At 43.8% G+C, this 21214-nt stretch overlaps 1 protein-coding gene across 3 annotated transcripts in view; it reads left to right on the top strand.

Annotated features, from left to right (window-relative positions):
• LOC118362414 (TOG array regulator of axonemal microtubules protein 1-like) overlaps positions 1–21214 on the top strand; it is a 37635-nt gene that overhangs the window by 5623 nt on the left and 10798 nt on the right. For all 3 annotated transcript variants that reach the window (XM_035742723.2, XM_035742725.2, XM_035742724.2), the window contains exons 2-13: positions 3372–3438; positions 8518–8643; positions 8728–8967; positions 9062–9363; positions 9705–9934; positions 10149–10249; positions 10349–10519; positions 17968–18033; positions 18438–18607; positions 18761–18938; positions 19131–19352; positions 19855–19978. In XM_035742723.2, coding sequence (XP_035598616.1) covers positions 3372–3438; positions 8518–8643; positions 8728–8967; positions 9062–9363; positions 9705–9934; positions 10149–10249; positions 10349–10519; positions 17968–18033; positions 18438–18607; positions 18761–18938; positions 19131–19352; positions 19855–19978 — 1997 coding nt within the window. The remainder of the gene's footprint in view (positions 1–3371; positions 3439–8517; positions 8644–8727; positions 8968–9061; positions 9364–9704; positions 9935–10148; positions 10250–10348; positions 10520–17967; positions 18034–18437; positions 18608–18760; positions 18939–19130; positions 19353–19854; positions 19979–21214) is intronic.

The following is a 21214-nucleotide window of genomic DNA, read 5'->3' as shown; positions in this document are numbered from 1 at the left end:
GAGCAATGTTCCCTCAAAAAAAAATCCGGCACTGAGCAAATGTCAGGTCTGCTGAGCACAAACTAGAACACTGTGAAAATTCTGTGCAACTACCGGGCGCGTTCACTGTGAACACTGGGGCTGTACCCACTTTAAGTTACAGTTTTAACAGTGGCCAAGTAGGCTTCTGTGGCTATTTGATCATAATGTAGGCCTACCATCAAAAACAATGGAGAAAAATGCATCCCATAATATTTTTAAATGGAAACAGCTGTTCCATGAGACTTTTGAAAAAACATACAGGGCTTGACATTAACCTGTATATCCACTTGTCCTTCATACAAGTACGTGACTGAAAATGTTTGATTTAAGAAACCACTTTACAAAATAAAATGTATTATTATTCCCATACCATTAATAGAGAAACAGACCAATTATGCTACCCTCTGCCTATTGGCTACTTCGCTTATCCAAAACCGTCTCAAAATACAACACGGCTCCTTTAAGACATTAAGAAAACTATTTTAAAATGCACACATTTTGTGCTCTTATAGGAAGCAACCACTCACCCATTGTTGACTAGAAATTAGCGATAAATGGGCTAATAACTAATAACTAGCAAAGAATATGAACAAATGTGCACAGGTCTTTTTTTTCTTATTTTTTAAACATTTTACCCCATTTTTCTCCCCAATTTCGTGGTATCCAATTGTTAGTAGCGACTATCTTGTCTCATTGCTACAACTTCCGTACGGGCTTAGGAGAGACGAAGGTTGAAAGTTATGCATCCTCCGATACACAACCCAACCAAGCCGCACTGCTTCTTAACACAGCGCGCATCCAACCCGGAAGCCAGCCGCACCAATGTGTCGGAGGAAACACTGTACACCTAGTAACCTTGGTTAGCGTGCACTGCGCCCGGCCCGCCACAGGGGTTGCTGGTGCGCGATGAGACAAGGATATCCCTACCAGCCAAACCCTCCCTAACCCGGACCACGCTCGGCCAATTGTGCGTCGCCCCATGGACCTCCCGGTTGCGGCCGGTTACGACAGAGCCTGGGTGCGAACCCAGAGTCTGGTGGCACAGCTGGCGCTGCACCCGGGAGGCCCACGAGCCTGAGTCTTGTCTGTCAATGCAATAGAATCCTACTCCAATGCGCTTTGCCTACAGCAAAATCTCTTGCATAGTTTTGCATACTAAGTCTTGCGTAGTTTGTTTTGTTTCGGTATGTTACATTGAAAGTGGCTAATATTGCGTTGATTCAAGCACATTTCCCGCAGTAGAGCGAAACATTGATAGTGTTGACTGAAGTGGAAATCTCTGGAATGTTGGAAGTTCAACCTTGTGCTTCTGTGCGCGGGCTGATATTTATTTTGCATGGCAGTCTGAGGGGAGCTGCACACCAGCGCAGTTTAAAGGGAACATTGATTGTGGGGGAAACTAAATGCTTGGGTTGCTAGCTCCAACAGTGCAGTAATATCTAACAATACACACATCTAAAAAAAGTTGGAATGGAATTAAGAAATATATATATTTTATAACTAGGTAAGTCAGTAAAAAATTCTAATTTACAATGACGACCTACACCGGCCAAAACAGGACGACGCTGGGCCAATTGTGCACCGCCCTATGGGACTCCCAATCACGACCGGTTGGGATACAACCTGAATTCGAACCAGGGAGTCTGTATTGATGCCTCTAGCACTGAGATGCCGTGCCTTAGACCGCTGCGCGCCACTCAGGAGCCTGAAATATTAGGACGAGTAATGTCGGAGTCCGTTGTATAAAATATATGTGTGTGTGAGTGATGGGATGTGTAGACATGGATAGAATATGTAGTATATCTGAAGAATACGTAGGATAATAATGTAGGCCTACTGTACATCGATAGAGGGTTTGAATACATATCTATTGCATGATCCACATTAGACAGAAAAGGTGAGACTACATATTTGACTGCTTGGGGGAGACAAGTACCTAATATTACAGGGCACCTGTTCCTCGATGAGTGATAATCCAAAGAGCTTTATCTATGTAGCTGCGGGGAACCCCAGGCTACAATGGGTTTACTCCAAGATCCACTCATCGGGGAAGTCAATTTGCTAATTTGCACGTTTCATTCTCTCAGATACTGAAACACCCAGCTGTCAGTGTCAGACAGTGGCATAGGTTCGTAGTGGGAAACACTGGCCATCTTCCCTGTTTCGCATAATAGAGAGTAGCCTACTTAGACTACTGAATAGTCGCAAAGATGCAACAAAAGTATAGGCAATGCACTCGGATGAAGATCTGCGGGGGAGAAATCCCAGCACTGTCACAGAGACTGGTGGGGATAACAGACTAAAGGTCTGGTTTCACCCCCCCACACGACGCTGACTGTAGACTAGGTGGGAGGGGCTGGCTGGCATATTTTATTTATCTCTTCATTCACGGGACTATGTCATGTGGATTGCAGAAACCATCGCTGATGTCTGTCTCAGCAGTCTTGATGTTGTAATGAACCATTAACTTGGAAGATAAAAAACAACTCGATTGAATTATGTTTTTAAACTTATTAATTCCTATGGTTTTGAAAATGAAACCCCTCTCACAGATGATCTCCTTCCCTTGGAGCAGTTTGCCACCAAAATGTCTTGGAAAGAATACACTGTGCAACAAGTTTCAGTGAGCATTCAAGTACTATCAAAGGCAAAGCATTGTAATTTGCAAGAATGACCTTCATTGATCACAATAGTTGAAAACTAGAGCTACTTGTTCAGAGGCGTTTTGTTTGCTCTGTGCCTCAAAGTCATTTTGGAGCCTTCCAGTGAAACCTTGTGTTTACAGTAGTCCCCATCTCCCAGCAACATCTTTGCCAGACAACACACTTGTATTCAGAGAGGGTTTGCAACTTAATTCGCAATGCATGTGAAGATCATGCAACTGTGGAACATCAACCACTTACGTCCCTAATGTTGATTAAGATCCCAGTGGGTTCGTCTGAAGGCAATGTGAGTTGCTTTTAATCAGATAGCCGTGAGATGGATCTCAACACCCTGTCTGAGGGAAACTTTGGTGTTTGAGGTGAAAACTGCACATCACTCTCCTTACCTCAGAGATCTATTTTACTGTGAGGCTTACAAATGTGCCATGGCAACACCTTTAAAAGTTTAATAAGAGTGGTACATCAATTTGAGCTCGTGTCTATACACTGACAGTCCCAGAGCACACAATTACTTTGAGCTAAACATTGCTTTGTTGACACCAATGGATGAAATTACATTTGATCCATGGTAGGCTCTCTATGTTTTCAAATAATTGTTTATGTTTGACATGTTAACTTGACCCAGTATTTTAGCTCTCAGTGATGGATAAGTGTCACCATTGTTACCCCTTGATTTTATCTTCTCAGGTCATCAGTGAAGACTGCCTGTCCCATACCCGGAAGCTGAGTCCGGAGACATATGTCCCCAGTTTCGGTAAGTGCCCACTTCTGTCTCTTGCATGCATCAAGAGCTACCGCACAAGCTGACAAGATGCAGTTCAGTTGCTGTCAGTGCTGTAGTTAGCCAGGTTATAGATTAAACCAGTTTTGAATAGGATTATCACACAGAGTCAATGGATCCACACCATTGCACACCATTCAGAGCACTGACATGACTGAGTAGAAAGAAGAGTGCCATGCAGGTCTCACGCAACAAGGATTAAACAAATTCATAGCCGTTGGTTATTGCTGGACATTATAGGGAAATAATGCCCAGTAGAACGCCTTTTAAGCCAATCAGAAACTAGTATTTAACAATTCCATGGTGTAATTGCCTATATTTTGCTGCCATTGTTGGGAAGACATTGAGTACACAAGACAAGTACCAAGCAAGGCCAGTATGGACATTAGCAGGCTTCACCCTTGAAATCCTAACCACTGTTGTGCTTTCCATCTTGAACTGGTGTAAAAATGTCTCCAATGTCTACAAGAATGCATAGGTAGATGGAGAGTTGTGTAATGTATTGTGACAATATATGGAGGTGTCCTTGAAGTGATGGGGTGGTGCTTTCTCTAAACATGGTTGATGTGTCAGTGGGAGTCAGTCAGTCACTCCTCTTCATGTTCCTGCTGTTTAGCGCCAATGCCGTTCGTAGGCGTTCAATAAATAGACACTTAATATGAGGCATGGAGGCTGGCATTGAGAATGAGTTGTTGAGAATGCAATAAGTTAGTACTAAACCTTGATCTGGATCTCACTATGAAAACAGTGTGATCAAATACATTCATTTTGTGTTCTCTGTTGACAAAGGAGAATATATGAGGTATTGATTTTTAGGTAGGAAGGCCAGTAATTACTAAAGTTGATGAAAGCAATAGTTAGCTTCAGTGATTTATCAGAGTTCCTCCACTTTGCAGTCACAGTTGGTTTGTGATCACGGCCACCACCCTGTCGGAGGCTTCCTTCCCATTGCAGTCAACTAGCCCACGGTTGACTTGGCTCACTGAAAAGACCCAGTCAGACAACCAGAGGCAGTGGTCAGGAGAAAAGCTCTCAAAGGATGGAAAGGACCAGTCTAGGTGGGGAAGCAAATAGAGATTATACAGCAGATACTGTGTCATAAACTTGGTATCATCTGAAGCGGGAATACTAGCGATAGTACTTAGGTATTCAATTGCCAGGGTGTTTTTGTGCAACTTGACCTCTCGTCAAGATACCTTACAGTGAAGCAGCAGAGTAGTGACAGGAGAATAAGATGCATGCCACACTCCTGATGTGGTTTGTATGGTTGGTTGATTTGGACATAATAAGTATTGTTCTGTTATAGGACTTCGAAACGAGTACCTCCACTACTTTTAGTACCTTCTGGTATACTAGAGCTGGGCGATATGCCCTAAAAATCATCTCAATTATTATTATTTTTGCTTATGGGCAAATCACGATATATACAATACCAGTCAAAAGTTTGGACACCTACTCATTCAAGGGTTTTTCTTTATTTGTACTATTTTCTACATTGTAGAATAATCGTGAAGACATCAACACTATGAAATAACACATATGGAATCATGTAGTAACCTAAAAAGTGTTAAACAAATCTAAATATATTTTATATTTGAGATTCTTTAAGTAGCCACCCTTTGCCTTGATGACAGCTTTGCACACTCCATTTGAACAGCATGCTAGTTTGTCCACTTTGTTCAGATGTTGAAATCAAGTGAATTTACTTATTTCTCAGAATGAGAACGAATTGCCAATTCCTTATACACTGAGTATACAAAACATTATGAACTCCTGCTCTTTCAGTGACATAGACTGACCAGGTGAATCCAGGTGAAAGCTAGGATCCCTTTTTGATGTCACTTGTTAAATCCACTCCAATTAGTGTAGATGAAGTGGAGGGGACAGGTTAAAGAATACTTTTTAAGCTTTGAGACATAGATTATGTATGTTAACCGTAACCCTTAGCAATGCTGATGAGTTTTTCATGGTCAACAGTTTCCCGTATGTATCAAGAGTGGTCCACCACTCAAAGGACATCAAGCCAACTTGGCACAAATGTGGCAAGCATTGGAGTCAACATGGGCCAGCATCCCTGCGCAACTCAATATTAGGAAGGTGTTCTTAATGTTTTGTACACTCAGTGTATAATTGTTTTTTGCTTATTGCACATTTATAAATGGACTAGACAGCCAGTATAATAGTCTGGCTAAAATGCTGGCTTAATGCCGCGCGTGACAAACTGAGCATTCATTTTCCAGAATCAATGTTCACTGATACTCCTGTTTTAGTAGTGTCTACTCTGCACACACTTTGAGGAGTTTATACATAAAAAGGGTAGCGTTGGAAATGTTAACTACTTTTCTATTACAGTAAAATAATCTCTCAATGTCTTTTGGTGTCTAAATTACCGATTCTGTTGGACCAAACCTCAAATGCAATTAGTGTGCAAAGCTGTCATCAAGGCAAAGGGTGGCTACTTTGAGGAATCTCAAATATAAAATATATTTTGATTTGTTTTCACGTTTGGTTAGTACATGATTCCATATGTGTTATTTCATAAACTCAGCAAAAAAAGAAATATCCCTTTTTCAGGACCCTGTCTTTCAAAGATAATCCGTAAAAATCTAAATAACTTCACAGTTCTTCATTGTAAAGGGTTAAAGCACTGTTTCCCTTTTTTTTATTTTTTTTTTACCTTTATTTACCTTTATTTAACCAGGCAAGTCAGTCAAGAACATATTCTTATTTTCAATGATGGCCTGGGAACAGTGGGTTAACTGCCTGTTCAGGGGCAGAACGACAGACCTTGTCAGCTCGGGGGTTTGAACTCGCAACCTTACGGTTACTAGTCCAACGCTCTAACCACTAGGTTACGCTGCCATGCTTGTTCAATGAACCATAAACAATTAATGAACATGCACCTGTGGAACGGTCGTTAAGACACTAACAGCTTACAGACAGTAGGCAATCACAGTTATGAAAACTTAGGACACTAAAGAGGCCTTTCTACTGACTGAAAACCCCCAAAAGAAAGATGCCCAGGGTCCCTGCTCATCTGCGTAAATGTGCCTTAGGCATGCTGCAACGGGTCATGAGGACTGCAGATGTGGCCAGGGCAATAAATTGCAATGTTTGTACTGTGAGACGCCTAAGACAGCGCTACAGGGAGACAGGACGGACATCTGATTGTCCTCTCAGTGGCAGACCACGTGTAACAACACCTGCAAAGGATCGGTACATCCGAACATCACACCTGCAGGACAGGTACAGGATGGCAACAACAACTTCCCAAGTTACACCAGGAACGCACAATCCCTCCATCAGTGCTCAGACTGTCCACAATAGTCTGAGAGAGGCTGGACTGAGGGCTTGTAGGCCTGTTGTAAGGCATGTCCTCACCTGACATCACCGGCAACAACATCGCCTATGTGAACAAACCCACCGTTGCTGGACCAGACAGGACTGTCAAAAAGTGCTCTTTATTGACGAGTCGCGGTTTTGTCTCACCAGGGGGGATGGATTCGCGTTTATCATCGAAGGAATGAGCGCTACACAGAGGCCTGTACTTTGGAACGGGATCGATTTGTAGGTGGAGGGTCCGTCATGGTCTGGGGCGGTGTGTCACCGCATCATCGGACTGAGCTTGTTGTGCGTTACAGGGAAGACATCCTCCTCCCTCATGTGGTACCCTTCCTGCAGGCTCTTCCTGACATGACCCTCCAGCATTTCAATGCCACCAGCCATACTGCTCATTCTGTGTTTGATTTCCTGCAAGACATGAATGTCAGTGTTGGCCATGTCAGCCATGGCCAGCGAAGAGCCCGGATCTCAATCCCATTGTGCACATCTGGGACCTGTTGGATCGGAGGGTAGGGCCATTCCCCCCCCAAAATGTCCGGGAACTTGCAGGTTCCTTGGTGGAAGAGTGGGGTAACATCTCACAGCAAGAACTAGCAAATATGGTGCAGTCCATGAGGAGGAGATGTGCTGCAGTACTTAATTCAGCTGGTGGCCACACCAGATACTGACGGTTACTTTTGATTTTGACCCTCCCCCCATTTGTTCAGGGACACATTATTCAATTTCTGTTAGTCACATGTCTGTGGAACTTGTTCAGTTTATGCCTCAGTTGTTGAATCTTGTTATGTTCATACAAATATTTACACATGTTAAACGCAGTTGACAGTGAGAGGATGTTTCTTTTTTTGCTGAGTTTAGTTTTGATGTCTTCACTATCGTTCTACAATGTAGAAAATAGTACAAATAACGAAAAACCCTGGAATGCGTAGGTGTGTCCAAACTTTTGACTGGTACTGTATTGCCCATCCGTACTGTATACCTACAGTATGTAATCTAACACAATGCTGAATGTATACTAGTGAATACTGTTGAATCGGGTGCATTGGAAATTTGAAATGAGTCCAAAATATTGTACAAGACTTTGCTAAAGTAGCCTACAAATAATGTAAAATTATAATACAATATTTCTGCTGTATGTTTTTTGCTAGTAAAGCATGCAGTGAAATACAAAAGTAAAACTTGTGTGAGTTAGTTATGTGTTTTGGGGTTGGGAGTGTTTGTGACCCTCTACGTAGCCACTGTTTTCAAGATTAGCCTGTGCTTGCAGGCAAGACTGGACTTGGCTATTTTTAAAGCAGGCTACAGAACACGCCATCAACTTTTACTGCACAGTATAAACAAACAGTGTCCGAACAAATGTCCCCCTTCGCTGCTCTCTCATAAAGTCTGTTTTCAAACATTACTGAACGAATGGGTTTGTCAATGGATGTTTTAACTAAGCTTTGGCTTAGCTAAAGGTATTAAACCTAGACAGAATAATTTATCAAGTGAAACAAACTAGGATCCAATTACATTCCCCATGCCAGGAACTGGGCTCACAAGCCAGCCTGTCCCCAGCTTTAGCTTGGCCTCAATGAAGAGGACTCCATTGACCATATCACTTTGAAACTTAACATGAGTTGCTGAAGCAACCAGTCATCGTATTGTATTGATAGACAATATATGATGGTTGAGGTACGCTACAGTAATAGCTGATTTGTTGTCCTCTAGGTTCTGCAGAGCCCCATAAAACCCTGTCCTCTAGGAGGGAATCCCCTGGACGCTTGAGAAGGAGTGGGAGCCTTGACTTAGACCCTGACATCTTTAAATCTACCAACTTCTCTGACACAGAGGGAGGTGAGGAAGTCTTTACTGTGCTCAGTCTGTGCCTTCTACAGAACAGTTTCATTGAAAGGTAACTGAAGGATCTTTGTGTTGCAGTGGTACACAAGGCCCGTCTCCTCCCTGGGACCTCCGGCTTTGAGCACACCTTTTCCAACCCCTCGGCCCAGGGCACCTTCCTACTGCCCTCGTACCCTATGGCTACACTCCCTGGGGGCCTGCTGACCCCAACACCGTCCCACCGCCGCGCTGACTCACTATCAATGTCCAACACTTGGCCCAACAAGAGAGAGAGCAGCCCTCAAAGACGAGACCCCAGCCCCTGGAAAGACATATCAAGTATGGGTCTGGTGTCTTTTGCATATTGGGTACATCTTGATAGTCATGTAATTTATTTGAGGCATGTTGTTGAGTGCTTTCTTTGTCCCCACAGGTGACTTCTCATCCAGCAGGTGTTCTCCACGGCCTCACCGTGCTTCTCTGGTGAGCTCCTCATCTGCCTCGTCATTCCGACAGGCTCTGAGCAGGACGCGGACCGGGCTGCCTATCTCCCCATCCCCAGGCCTTCTCCTGCCAGAGCGGGGCTTGTCTCAGAATGGCCAGTGGTCTAGTCCTCTAGCTCCATCTCCATCCAGCCTGCAGGACCACCTGTCTGAGAGGGACCTTCGCCTAGACCTGGATCACCTCAGCCTGCAAGACCAAGACCAGGAAGAGGACCCCTTGGACCGGCAGGAGGTCAGGATCAACGTTTTACACACAAGGTTATGCTTAGTGAAGTCTCCAGATGGATTTAGCTACCATCTTGCCATCAGGGTTTTATTCATATCTGTACTCCGAATAACTCAGTGCAGGAATATGCAATGTGGATAATGTTTCCCCTTCATTACTGCAGTGGTGGTGAAATGGGTCATATTTGGGACTAAGTATCCTTGATGTAATGTTAGTGCTGGGGAAATAGTACTTGACATCTAAATTGTCATGGATATAACACCCATGCATAAAATATTATCTGTATGCACAGCACCCTCTTGCCTTGCTCTCAGGTTACTGATGAGCTAATGTGTTGTTGTTTATAGATGTTGAACTCCCTGCGCTCTCTGCGCTGCAGCGCAGCTAAGAAGAAGGCCAAGGTGAGTCTGAGTGGCTCAGACCCTGACCCAGATAGCCCAGACTCAGCCATGAAACTGGAGCTGGCTCTGGACTCCCCCTCTCACAACTCCCCCACCGTCACCAGCCCAGCTAGCGAGAGCGGCCTCTCCAGCCTCTACTCACCCCCAAACACCACCCTCAATGGCACCAAGACCAGGTACATTCCACAAGATTCTTAGACCTACGTAGACAACCAGTAGACAAAGTTGAACCATTTGGTTCAACTAGGTTGAACCAAATGAGATCCTGTTTCTAGAATTATGGTGGGCAAAGGGGCCATGCTATGATGGTCCCACTTTCAAGTACACACACCCGAGGTATGATGGATCTGATATCCCTCCTGATGACTCACCTCTGACCTCTTTCAAAAGCCCTGGGAATTCTGCCTCCTCTTCAACAAAGCCTCACATTGCTAGAGTGCCTTCTGCTAAGCTGAGATCTTCCGTCTCCATGGACTTCAGTGCTCTTCAAGGTACAGTGAGGATTTAACATGTAAAAGGATCTCTCTTATTACTGGCTGAGTCGTTGTTTCTATTTAGCTCTAATGGTGTTTCTGTGTTTTCTCCACCAGGCTTTCCACTCAGAGATAAAATCATACCTGAAGTGAGTGTGGTTGGTCAAAGAGTCACCTACTCGAACGGACCAATGGAACCTGAGGAAGAGGACAGGACTACAGAATACTCTCCACCCCCAAGTAGACTAGCCTGCCGTGAGCCAATCAGAGCCCTGAGGACTGCCAAAGGTCAGTCACTGCAAAGAAGTCTGCTCCATTGAGGCATATCGCTGTCTAAAAACAGTGTATTTTCATTATGTTTGCAATATGTTGTTTGTCCTGTACTACACTGAACAAAAATATAAACAGAACATGTAAAGTGTTGGTCCCATGTTTCATGAGATGAAATAAAAGATCCCAGAAAGTTTCCATACGCACAAAAAGCTTACTTCTCTAACATTTTGTGCATACATTTATTTACATCCCTGTTAGTAAGCATTTCTCCTTTGCCAAGATAATCCATCAACCTGCCAGGTGTGGCATATCAAGAAGCTGATTAAACAACACGATCATTACACAGGTGCACCTTGTGCTGGGGACAATAAAAGGCCACTCTAAAATGTGCAGTTTTGTCACACAACACAATGCCATAGACGTCTCAAGTTTTGAGAGAGTATGCAATTAACATGCAGACTGCAGGAATGTCCACCAAAGCTGTTGCCAGAGAAAGTAATGTTATTTTCTCTACCACAAGCCACCTTCTATGTCGTTTTAGAGAATTCTGCAGTACGTCCAACCGGCCTCCCAACTGCAGACCACATGTAACCACGCTAGCGCAGTACCTCCACATCTGGCTTCTTCACCTGCGGGATCGTCTGAGACCAGCCACCCGGACAGCTGATGAAACTGTGGGTTTGCACAACTGAAGAATGTCTGCACAAACTGTCAGTAACTGTCTCAGGGACTCTCATCTGCGTACTTACCGTCCTCACCAGGGTCTTGGCCTGACTGCAATTTCTGGGGGTACCCAACTCCAGTGGGAAAATAACGCCGGAGAAGTGTCCTTCAGAGATGAATCCCAGTTTCATATTTCATCTGTACCAGTCAGATGGCAGACAGCATGTATGGTGTCGTGTGGGCGAGCGGTTTGCTGATGTCAACGTTGTGAACAGAGTGCCCCATGGTGGCGGAGGGGTTATGGTATAGGCAAGCATAAGGTACGGACAATGAACACAACTGCATTTTAATGATGGCAATTTGAATGCACAGAGATACTGTGACGAGATCCAGAGGCCCATTGTCGTGCCATTCAGCTCATGTTTCAGCATGATAATGAATGGCCCCATGTCGCAAGAATCTGTACACAATTCCTGGAAGCTGAAAATGTCCCAGTTCTTCCATGGCCTGCATACTCACCAGATATGTCACCCATTAAGCACGTTTGAGGTGCTCTGGATTGACGTGTGCGACAGCGTGTTCCAGGTCCCACCAATATCAACTTCGCACAGCCAGTGAAGAGGAGTGGGACAACATTCCTATGGTTGCAATGGGTCGGAAACTTTCCAGTAAATTTCCGGAATTTTTCATCGGAAGTTTAGCCCTGGAATTTTTTTTGTTTTGTACTCGTTTTTTTCTAATCTTTAGAGGAAAATGCCACGGGCACTATCTGATGTGTGGAGACATTTCACTGCAGCTAATGTAGAAGAAAAAACTGTGTACATTCACAGATACTGTGCCAAATCATATGTGAAGAATGCAACAAAGATGCAGAATCATATGGTCAAGTGCATAAAGTTCCCTCAGTGCTCACAACAAGCAACCTCTGACAAAAGTCCCTCTACTTCTATTCGAGGTGAAAATTATGAATCAGACACCTTATCGATAGCAACAGCTCATGGTCCTCAACAGAGTTCAAGTGAAGGTCAAGAAAATCATAGAGAAAGCCGACTGTATTGCAATCATCTCTGATGGGTGGTCGAATGTTCGTGGGCAAGGAATAATTAACTACATCATCTCCACCCTTCAACCAGTATTCTACAAGAGCACAGACACAAGGGACAACAGAGACACTAGTCTCTACATTGCAGATGAGCTGAAGGCAGTCATCAATGACCTTGGACCACAGAAGATATTTGCACTGGTGACGGACAATACTGAAAACATGAAGGCTGCTTGGTCTAAAGTGGGGGAGTCCTGTCCTCATATCACATCCATTGTCTGTGCTGCTCAGGCATTGAATCTGCTCCTCAAGGACATCATTGCACTGAAAACAATGGATACACTCTACAAGAGAGGCAAGGAAATGGTTTGGTATGTGAAGGGTCATCAAGTTATAGCAGCAATCTACCTCACCAAGCAAAGTGAGAAGAATAAGAGCACCACATTGAAGCTTCACCCCTTTGGATGGTGTTGTCATCATGTTTGACAGTCTCCTGGAGGGGAAGGAGTCTCTCCAAGCAATGGCCATAACACAGTCTGCCGATATGGCCAGCCACATCAAGAGGATTCTCTTGGATGATGTATTTTGGGAGAGAGTGGTAAGCAGCCTGAAACCTATAGCAGTAGCCATTGCACGGATTGAGGGAGACAATTTCATCCTTTCTGATGTTCAGACTCTGCTTGCAGATACAAGTGAAGAAATCCGTACTGCCCGACCCACTTCACTGTTGCTTCAAGAAAAGGAATCTGCAGTTCTGAAATGCATCAAAAAGCTTGAAGACTTCTGTCTGAAGCCCATGCAAGCCGCAGCATACATGTTGGACCCCATGTTTGCTGGAAAGAGCATCCTGTCTGGTGCAGAGATCAACACAGCCTATGGTGTCATCACTACCATGTCTCGCCACCTTGGCCTGGATGAGAGAAGGGTTCTTGGTAGTCTGGCGAAGTACACTTCCAAGCAAGGGCTTTGGGATGGAGATGCAATATGGCAGTCGTGCCAACATATCTCATCAGCCACCTGGTGGAAGGGACTTGGATCTGAGGCTCTTTCCCCTGTTGCTTCCATCATCCTCTAAATCCCACCAACTTCAGCCTCCTCAGAGTGCAACTGATCATTGTTTGGGAACACACACCAAAGCATGCAAGAGGCTGACAAATACAAGGGTTAAAAAATTGGTGGCCATCCGGGCAAATTTGAGGATTTTTGAGCCTGACAACGAGACATCCTCAACAAGGTTGGAAAGTGACAGTGAAGATGAGGCCTCAGAGTCTGATGTTCAAGAGGTGGACATTGAGGAGGTCCAGGGAGAAGACATGAAACTTGAGAGGAAGACAACCAAAGCTTTAGTTTCTAGACTATGTATATGTTGAAAATGTTTTTGGGAGATGTGATGGATCATTGGGGATCATTCAATATTCCCTTTATTTTGTTGCTCAGTGAAATCATCCCATGTGAAGTGTCAACTCATTTCATTAAAGTTCAATTCGTAACTAAATATATATTTTTATTTATATTGGAAGGATTTAGTCATTTGCAATTATGTCTACTTATGATAAGGTTAAATGTTTGTTTCTGTTTCCATATGATATGGTAAATCTATCCAATGCAAAAACATCTACATTTAAATGGTATTACAGTTTTTCTCAATTGCTAAAACACAATTGCTGAAACATTGCTCCATTTTCTGAAAACATTAAACACCAAACCTCATCTTCAAGCACTATTTACCTTATCTCTGACTCCTCTTGCAAAATGAAACATTTGCCTCAAAACAGTTTTACCTGTGTTCAAAATCAAACACTGCTCTCAAATCATAAACAAAGTGATCAAAATGATATACACTCTCAAGTAGTCAGTATACAATACACTGAAAAATAGAAAACACATTGTTCAAAACATACAATTCTCAGGGAGAAGTACATTTTTAATCCCCAAAAATATTCATATTTTTCAGTCATTGTCCTTTGATGAACGAAAACATGTTCTATCATAGTAGCTCGAAATTGATCAGAGATTACTACTCTGCTTTGCTCTTTGCAATTTTTTTATTGTTCTTCCTCCTCCTTGTACCCCTATTTTTACAGTACTGTACCCTGCATCTCACAAACTTGTCCTTTGTCTCTGTGATACTATAAATCTTGTTCTTTGTTGATATGAACCTACAACCAGTCAAAATCTATTGAGCAGTCAGTACTGTTAATAAATGGAAAGCACAATGTTCAGTGCCATACAATTCATCCATTGTACAGTATACAGCCTACAATGCACTGTACTACAGTATCCATTCTCAGACTTTCTCCTTCCTACCTTCAACAACCTGTCTGCTCTCTGAACTGGCTTATATTGGTTGTGTCGCATCATTTGAAACAGGTTAAATCAATTTTGAGTGGTTGTGTTCAATCAATGACATATGTTCTCTATTTGTATTTGATTGTTGCCACTTGTGTTTACCAGTATGGATGACATGTGCATTAGAGTGCAGAATGTGTTTTGAGAATGAGAATGTGTTTAGAGTTTTGCTGAAAAGTCTAAGTGAGATCTGCAAATTGTGTTTTATCATGTGAAATGGTTTAAGGCACATATGTCAGAGTCAAGGCCCGCGGGCCACATCCGGCCCGCGAGAAGGTTTTTTACGGCCCCTGGGATGATCTTGATTTATTATTAGAACCGGCCCGCAGACCGCAGCAAGCCGGCAGCCCGCAGATCTTTTACACGCACCAATACTACATTTCCCACAATGCAACGGTGACGCACCGAGCAGTAGGCTGCTTCATTTCAATATTTATTGGCACAGCAGTTGTCAGCATCACAGTAAAATTAACTTTCAGATACCCATCAAAAATGGCAAAACGGAAGGTGGACACTGAGAACCGGGGTTTCAAACAAGGTGGGAGTCGGAGTATTTGTTCACGGAGGTAGCTGGAAAACCTGTGTGTCTTCTGTGTGGAGAAAGTGTGGCGGTACTGAAAGAGTATAATCTGAGACGACATTATGAAACGAAACACGCGGACAAAAACAAGAATATGGACATGGAACAAAGGCTACAAAAGGCAGAGGAATTAAAACGAGGCCTCAAATCTCGACAGGCTCTGTTCAAAAAAGCCAAATCACAAGGCCAGGCTGCTGTCAAGGCCAGTTTTATTTTGGCAGAAGAGATCGCTAAATCAGCCCGGCCATTTACGGAGGGGGATTTCATCAAAAACTGCATGATTAAAGTTTGTGACGAAGTTTGCCCAGAAAAAAGGCAACTCTTTTTAAATGTGAGTCTGAGCAGAAACACCATTGCCGAGAGAGTAGACCAGTTGTCCATCAATCTAAAAGAGCAGCTTGTGAAAAAGGGAAAAGATTTCATTGCATATTCCTTGGCTGTGGATGAGAGCACCGACATTTCTGACATTGCCCAGTTGTCAATTTTCATCCGCGGAGTGGACTCCAGCCTAAGCGTGACAGAGGAGTTTTTGGCTTTACGTCCTATGCATGGCACAACTACGGGGCATGATTTGTATGAAGAGGTGTCAAGATGTGTAAATGAGATGGAGCTGCCTTGGGAAAAACTCGTGGGTTTGACAACCGACGGAGCACCTGCGATGTGTGGACACAGGAGCGGACTGGTGGCGAAGATACGGGAAAAGATGCAAGAGGAAAACGCGACAGGTGAGCTGACAGCTTATCATTGTATCATACACCAGGAAGCGTTGTGCGGTAAAGCCTTGAAAATGGAGCATGTAATGAGCATCATCACGCGCACAGTTAACTTTATCAGAGCCAAAGGTTTGAATCACCGCCAGTTCAAGGCATTTCTGACGGAGTTAGAAACGGAGCATGGTGATTTGCCTTATCACACAGAGGTGCGATGGCTAAGCCAGGGAAAGGTGCTTCAAAGATGTTTCGAGCTTCGTGAGGAGATTTGTCTGTTCTTGGACAGCAAAGGGAAAGACACAACACAACTCCGAGACGAAATGTTTCTGTGTGAAATGGCTTTTCTGTGTGACATTACGAGTCATCTGAATGCAATGAACTTGCAGCTGCAGGGTCGGGATCGTGTCATCTCTGATATGTACAGTACAGTGAAGGCATTTAAAACCAAACTGACTCTGTGGGAGACGCAGATGCGGAAAGAAAATTTGAGCCACTTTCCCAGCTGCCAGACCATGAAAGAGAAGCTCTCTACCAGTGCGTTCCCGAGCGCACAGTTGGCTGATAAAATAGGTATGCTTGCCGCTGACTTTCGACGCCGATTTGCTGACTTTGAAGCACAAAAAAGCAGGTTGGAACTGCTCGGTAACCCATTTGCTGTTGACGTGGAAAGCTCACCACCAAACCTCCAAATGGAGTTGATTGACCTCCAATGCAATGATGCACTGAGGGCAAAATATGCGGCAGTGGGTGCTGCGGAGTTCGCCCGTTTCCTCCCGACACAATGCCCCAGCTGCGCATCCAGGCTGCTCAAACGTTGTCTATGTTTGGCAGCACATACCTGTGTGAACAACTGTTTTCTTTGATGAACTTGAACAAAACATCACACAGAAGTCGACTTACTGCTGAACACCTCCACTCAATTCTGAGGATTTCCTCAGCTCAGAGCCTTACCCCGAACATTGATGAACTTGTGGAAAAGATGGGACACCACCAAGTATCACCCTCAACCTCAAACAAGTGAACATTACTGTGCAATCACATATTTAGAGTTTTTACTCAGTTCAAGTTTAAAAGTTAAAGTTTAATATTTGTTTTCACTGCATGTTACTTCTCCTTAAACAAAGTGTTGTTTTTGATTAATAGATTTTTGCACTTTATTTTATTGTATTTCAATCCAATTATATTTTAAAAATATTTCAGTTGAGTGGATGATAGAAAATTGCTATTATTGTTTTTTTCTTTGAAGTAAATTTAGCCCACTTTTGCTAAAATAGAAAATATAGGCTACTGATGGTGCCTTGAATACCGGTTTCTTTCATTTAATGTTCATGTTATGGGGATTTTTATATAAAGGAAATTTGTCTTTTGTGTCTGTTGAAAATTAAAGATTACTGACAGAGCCATAAGAAAATATTGCTTTATTTATCTGATCATATTGGAATATATTTGTTAGGTTTTCAGTAGGTTCAATTAGGTTCACTAGACTATATGCGTCATTTAAAAATTTTTCAATGAACATTCGAACAGTCCGGCCCTCGGCTTGTAGCTAAATTTTTTATTTGGCCCTCCGTCCATTTGACTTTGACACCCCTGGTTTAAGGTATTGACAACAGACTGCATAATTAGCTAAATGAGTCCAGGCAACTGATAACTTTGTTCAGCCAATGGGTTTTAGTGTTTTAGCAATTGAGAAAATCTGTAATATCAATTTGCAAATATTTCCATTAATTCCCATATATTCCCGTTAATTCCCACGGATAGTTTCCACTTCTGAATATTCCCCAACATGTGCAAACCTAAACATTCCACAGGCCACAATCAACAGCCTGATCAACTCTATGCGAAGGAGATGTGTCGTGCTGTATAAGGCAAATGGTGGTCCCATCAGATACTGACTTATTTTCTGATCCACGCCCCTACATTTAAAACAATTATCTGACCAACCAATGCACGTCTATATTCCCAGTCATGTGAAATCCATAAATTAGGGGCTACTGGATTTATCTCAACTGACTAATTTCCTTATAGGAACTGTAACTCAGTAAAACATTTGAAATTGTTGCATGTTGAGTTTATATTTTTGTTCAGTATATGTGTTTCTCCATTATCTGTTCCTCAGGTTCCCAGAGCTACAGCAACAGGAACTCACCAGCCACTGACATGCCTGAAGGTGTGGTTGGCAGAGGTCAGGCCACATCCGTCTTATTTACGACTCTGTGCCATTGTTCAGATATCCAATATTGTGTTCTGAGGTCGTGATGTTCTGGTTCAGGACTGTGTTTAACAACAGATCGCCAAGTCTCACAGTACACAAGGCCCTGCCTGGGGCCACACAGTATCATGGCCAAGTTTAAAGAATTGTTTGGAATAACTCTTGTGGTTGGCAATATACTTACTGTTGGCAGAAAAACATATGCTAAGACATGCAAAGGACAGAGCATGCCATATTTTGGAAGTCATCACTGCTTACAGTATTTTGTAGCTATGTGAATACACTGTGCTGTTTAAAGTTTCAGCTTTGCTGAATAATGGTGTCAATGAAAATTAGCTTAAGCACTCTTGAATTTTCCTCACCTCCCCCCTCTGCAGGAGTGTTTGGCTCGGTGGTTCTGTCCAGCCGTCCAGGGGTTGCCATGTCGATGGAGCAGGGCGACTGCATGACCAGGCTGCCCAGTGACCCCCCAGCTGGCATCTATGGCCATGCAGTCCCCGGCAACCATCTGGACCCCGATGACATCCCAGCCTCAGAGGTGGCCAGGGTGAGCAGGTCCACCATACTGTACATACACCACCAACAACCTCTTTGATACTACATTTCCCATCAGGCTTTGCAGCTTGAAAACAAATTGCCCTCTACCACTGCTATCCGTCTGTGGAATGTGTGTAACTGGGGGTTGTGTGTTTGTGTGCAGGATAAGGAGAAGGTGAGAATGACAAGGTTTGCTCGGGACAAGATGCGGCAGCACCGATTGGAGCAGCAGGAGGGCCAGGTTGCCCTGGGGGATCGCCAGAGAGCTGACAGGATGCGTCTGCGCCTCAGACAGGTGCAAAATGACGTGGCTACAGAGGATACAGCAGCCATTTCCAACGGTGCAATATTTCTTCCTTAACCCACCAAAACTATCCTTTACCCTAGTACAAGCTTTCACTTCATGCACGAGAATCTAAATAAACTGGCTTTTGTTATGTTGCAATAATTTGGGTAATTCTACTCTGACAGTAGGGTGTCTTCCTGCGTGGGCTTGTGGCTCATCTCTAAAATGTTTTTTCTTCCCCTAACAGACTTTCATTTGAATGGTAGCATGGTGACGTCCACCAAGGCTGACTCTCTCCGAGACGAGTCACCCACCAGCCCCCAGGGATCCCAGAGCCCTATTAAATGTTTCAGTCCCCCCCACCAGCCCAGCCCCCCCACGGTCCCTGCCAACCCCGGGAGCACCCTGCCCCGCCTGAGGAGGGCTCCCAGTCTCAGCAGGACACGGCTGTCTCTCTCACACAGCTCAGGTCAGTGTAACATTATGGCAGTCATCATGTAATATCTTTGCAGTTATAGGGTTATAGCAGCTAAAGCGCTACACTGTTTTTCATTATAGCGTTCAATACAGAACTGTTTGTTCTGTGATTTCTCTCATTAATTTGAGCAACTTCATGATGTTTTTTTAACACGGTGAATAGATGAATAAGTCAACACATCATATCTCACTCAGGCATTTAGGTATAGCCTGACTCGAAAGTGTTTTAGTGCACTACTAATTAGCCCCTCAGAGCCCCCCAACAGTAGCAGAGCTTAGCAATGGTAAATGAGATGTAGATAATGGAGTGCAATGCTTTGTTTTCACACATTCTATTAATACATTTCCTCCCACGCACGCTGCTTCATTTAGCCAATGACTGATACAACTGTAATGTACCAATAGAGGTGTAATGTAACAATCTGCTGTGTGTTGTTGTGGCCATAGAGATACGTTATTATAGTGTTGTATTTAATGATATGGTTGTCCTCCAGATGAGATGTCCCCAGGCATTCCCAGCCAGAAGAGAGACCTGACAGAGCAGCCTGAACTACGGCCCTTCTCCAAACCTGAGCTAGCACTGGCGCAGAGCTTCAAACTCCTCAACTCAGACGACTGGTGAGCTTTATTCTTCATTTGGATCCCTATTAGCTGACGCTTTATCAACTGCAAATCTTCCTGGGGTCCAACTGAACCCCACCTCCCGCATTTAAAGTAACTGTCCAGTGTTTCCGGATGTCTATGAAATATGGCTAATAATTAATTTCAATGAGTCAAATAATTTTTCTTCACATTAATTGTAATTAAGGGTGTTTAAAAAACAGCTTTTCTGTGTTGGAATGGTGTAGGCATACCCCAACAACAGAGCGGCATGGCTGCGATTCTGAATTTTCTGAAACCCTATTTTTTGTAAATAAATACACTACGCGACCAAAAGTATATGGACACCTGCTCATTGAACATCCCATTCCAAAATCATGGGCCTCGTAACAGCCTCCAGTATTCTGGAAGGCTTTCCACTAGATGATGGAACATTGTTGCGGGGACTTGTTGCGGGGACATTCCATTCAGCCACAAGAGCATTACTGAGGTCAGGCAATGATGTTGGGTGATTAGACCTGGCTCGTTGTCGGCAGTCCAATTCATCCCAAAGGTGTTCGATGGGGTTGAGGTCAGGGCTCTGTGCAGACCAGTCAAGTACTTCAACACTGATCTCAAGAAACCATTTCTGTATGGACCTCGCTTTGTGCACAGGGGCATTGTCATGCTGAAACAGCAAAGGGACTTCCCCAAACTGTTGCCACAAAGTTGGAAGCACAGAATCGTCTAGTATGTCATTGTATGCTGTAGCGTTAACATTTCCCTTCACTGGAACTAAAGGGCCTAGCCCGAACCATGAAAAACAGGCCCATACCATTATTCCTCCTCCACCAAACTTTACAGTTGGCACTATGCATTGGGGCAGGTAGCATTCTGCTGGCATCCGCCAAACCCAGAATCGTCCGTTAGACTGCCAGATGGTGAAGCGTGATTCATCACTCCAGAGAATGTGTTTCCTCTACTGCAGTACAATGGCGGCGGGCTTTACACCCCTTTTGCCAACACTTGGCAATTGCACGTTGGTGATCTTAATCTTGTTTGCATCTGCTCGGCCATGGAAACCCATTTCATGAAGATCCCGACAAACAATTATTGTGCTGACTTTGCCTCTAGAGGCGTTTGGAACTCATTAATAACTGTTGGAACCGAGGTCATATGATTTTTACTCGCCACGCGCTTCAGCACTCAGCGGTCCCATTCTGTAAACTTGTGTGGCCTACCACTTCGCTGCTGAGCCGTTGTTGCTCCTAGACG

This window comes from Oncorhynchus keta, chromosome 29 (genome assembly GCF_023373465.1).
Source record: "Oncorhynchus keta strain PuntledgeMale-10-30-2019 chromosome 29, Oket_V2, whole genome shotgun sequence".
In the NCBI taxonomy this organism is placed as follows: domain Eukaryota; kingdom Metazoa; phylum Chordata; class Actinopteri; order Salmoniformes; family Salmonidae; genus Oncorhynchus; species Oncorhynchus keta.
Note: the sequence above shows the minus strand (reverse complement) of the source record. Positions and strands in the feature narration are given on the sequence as shown.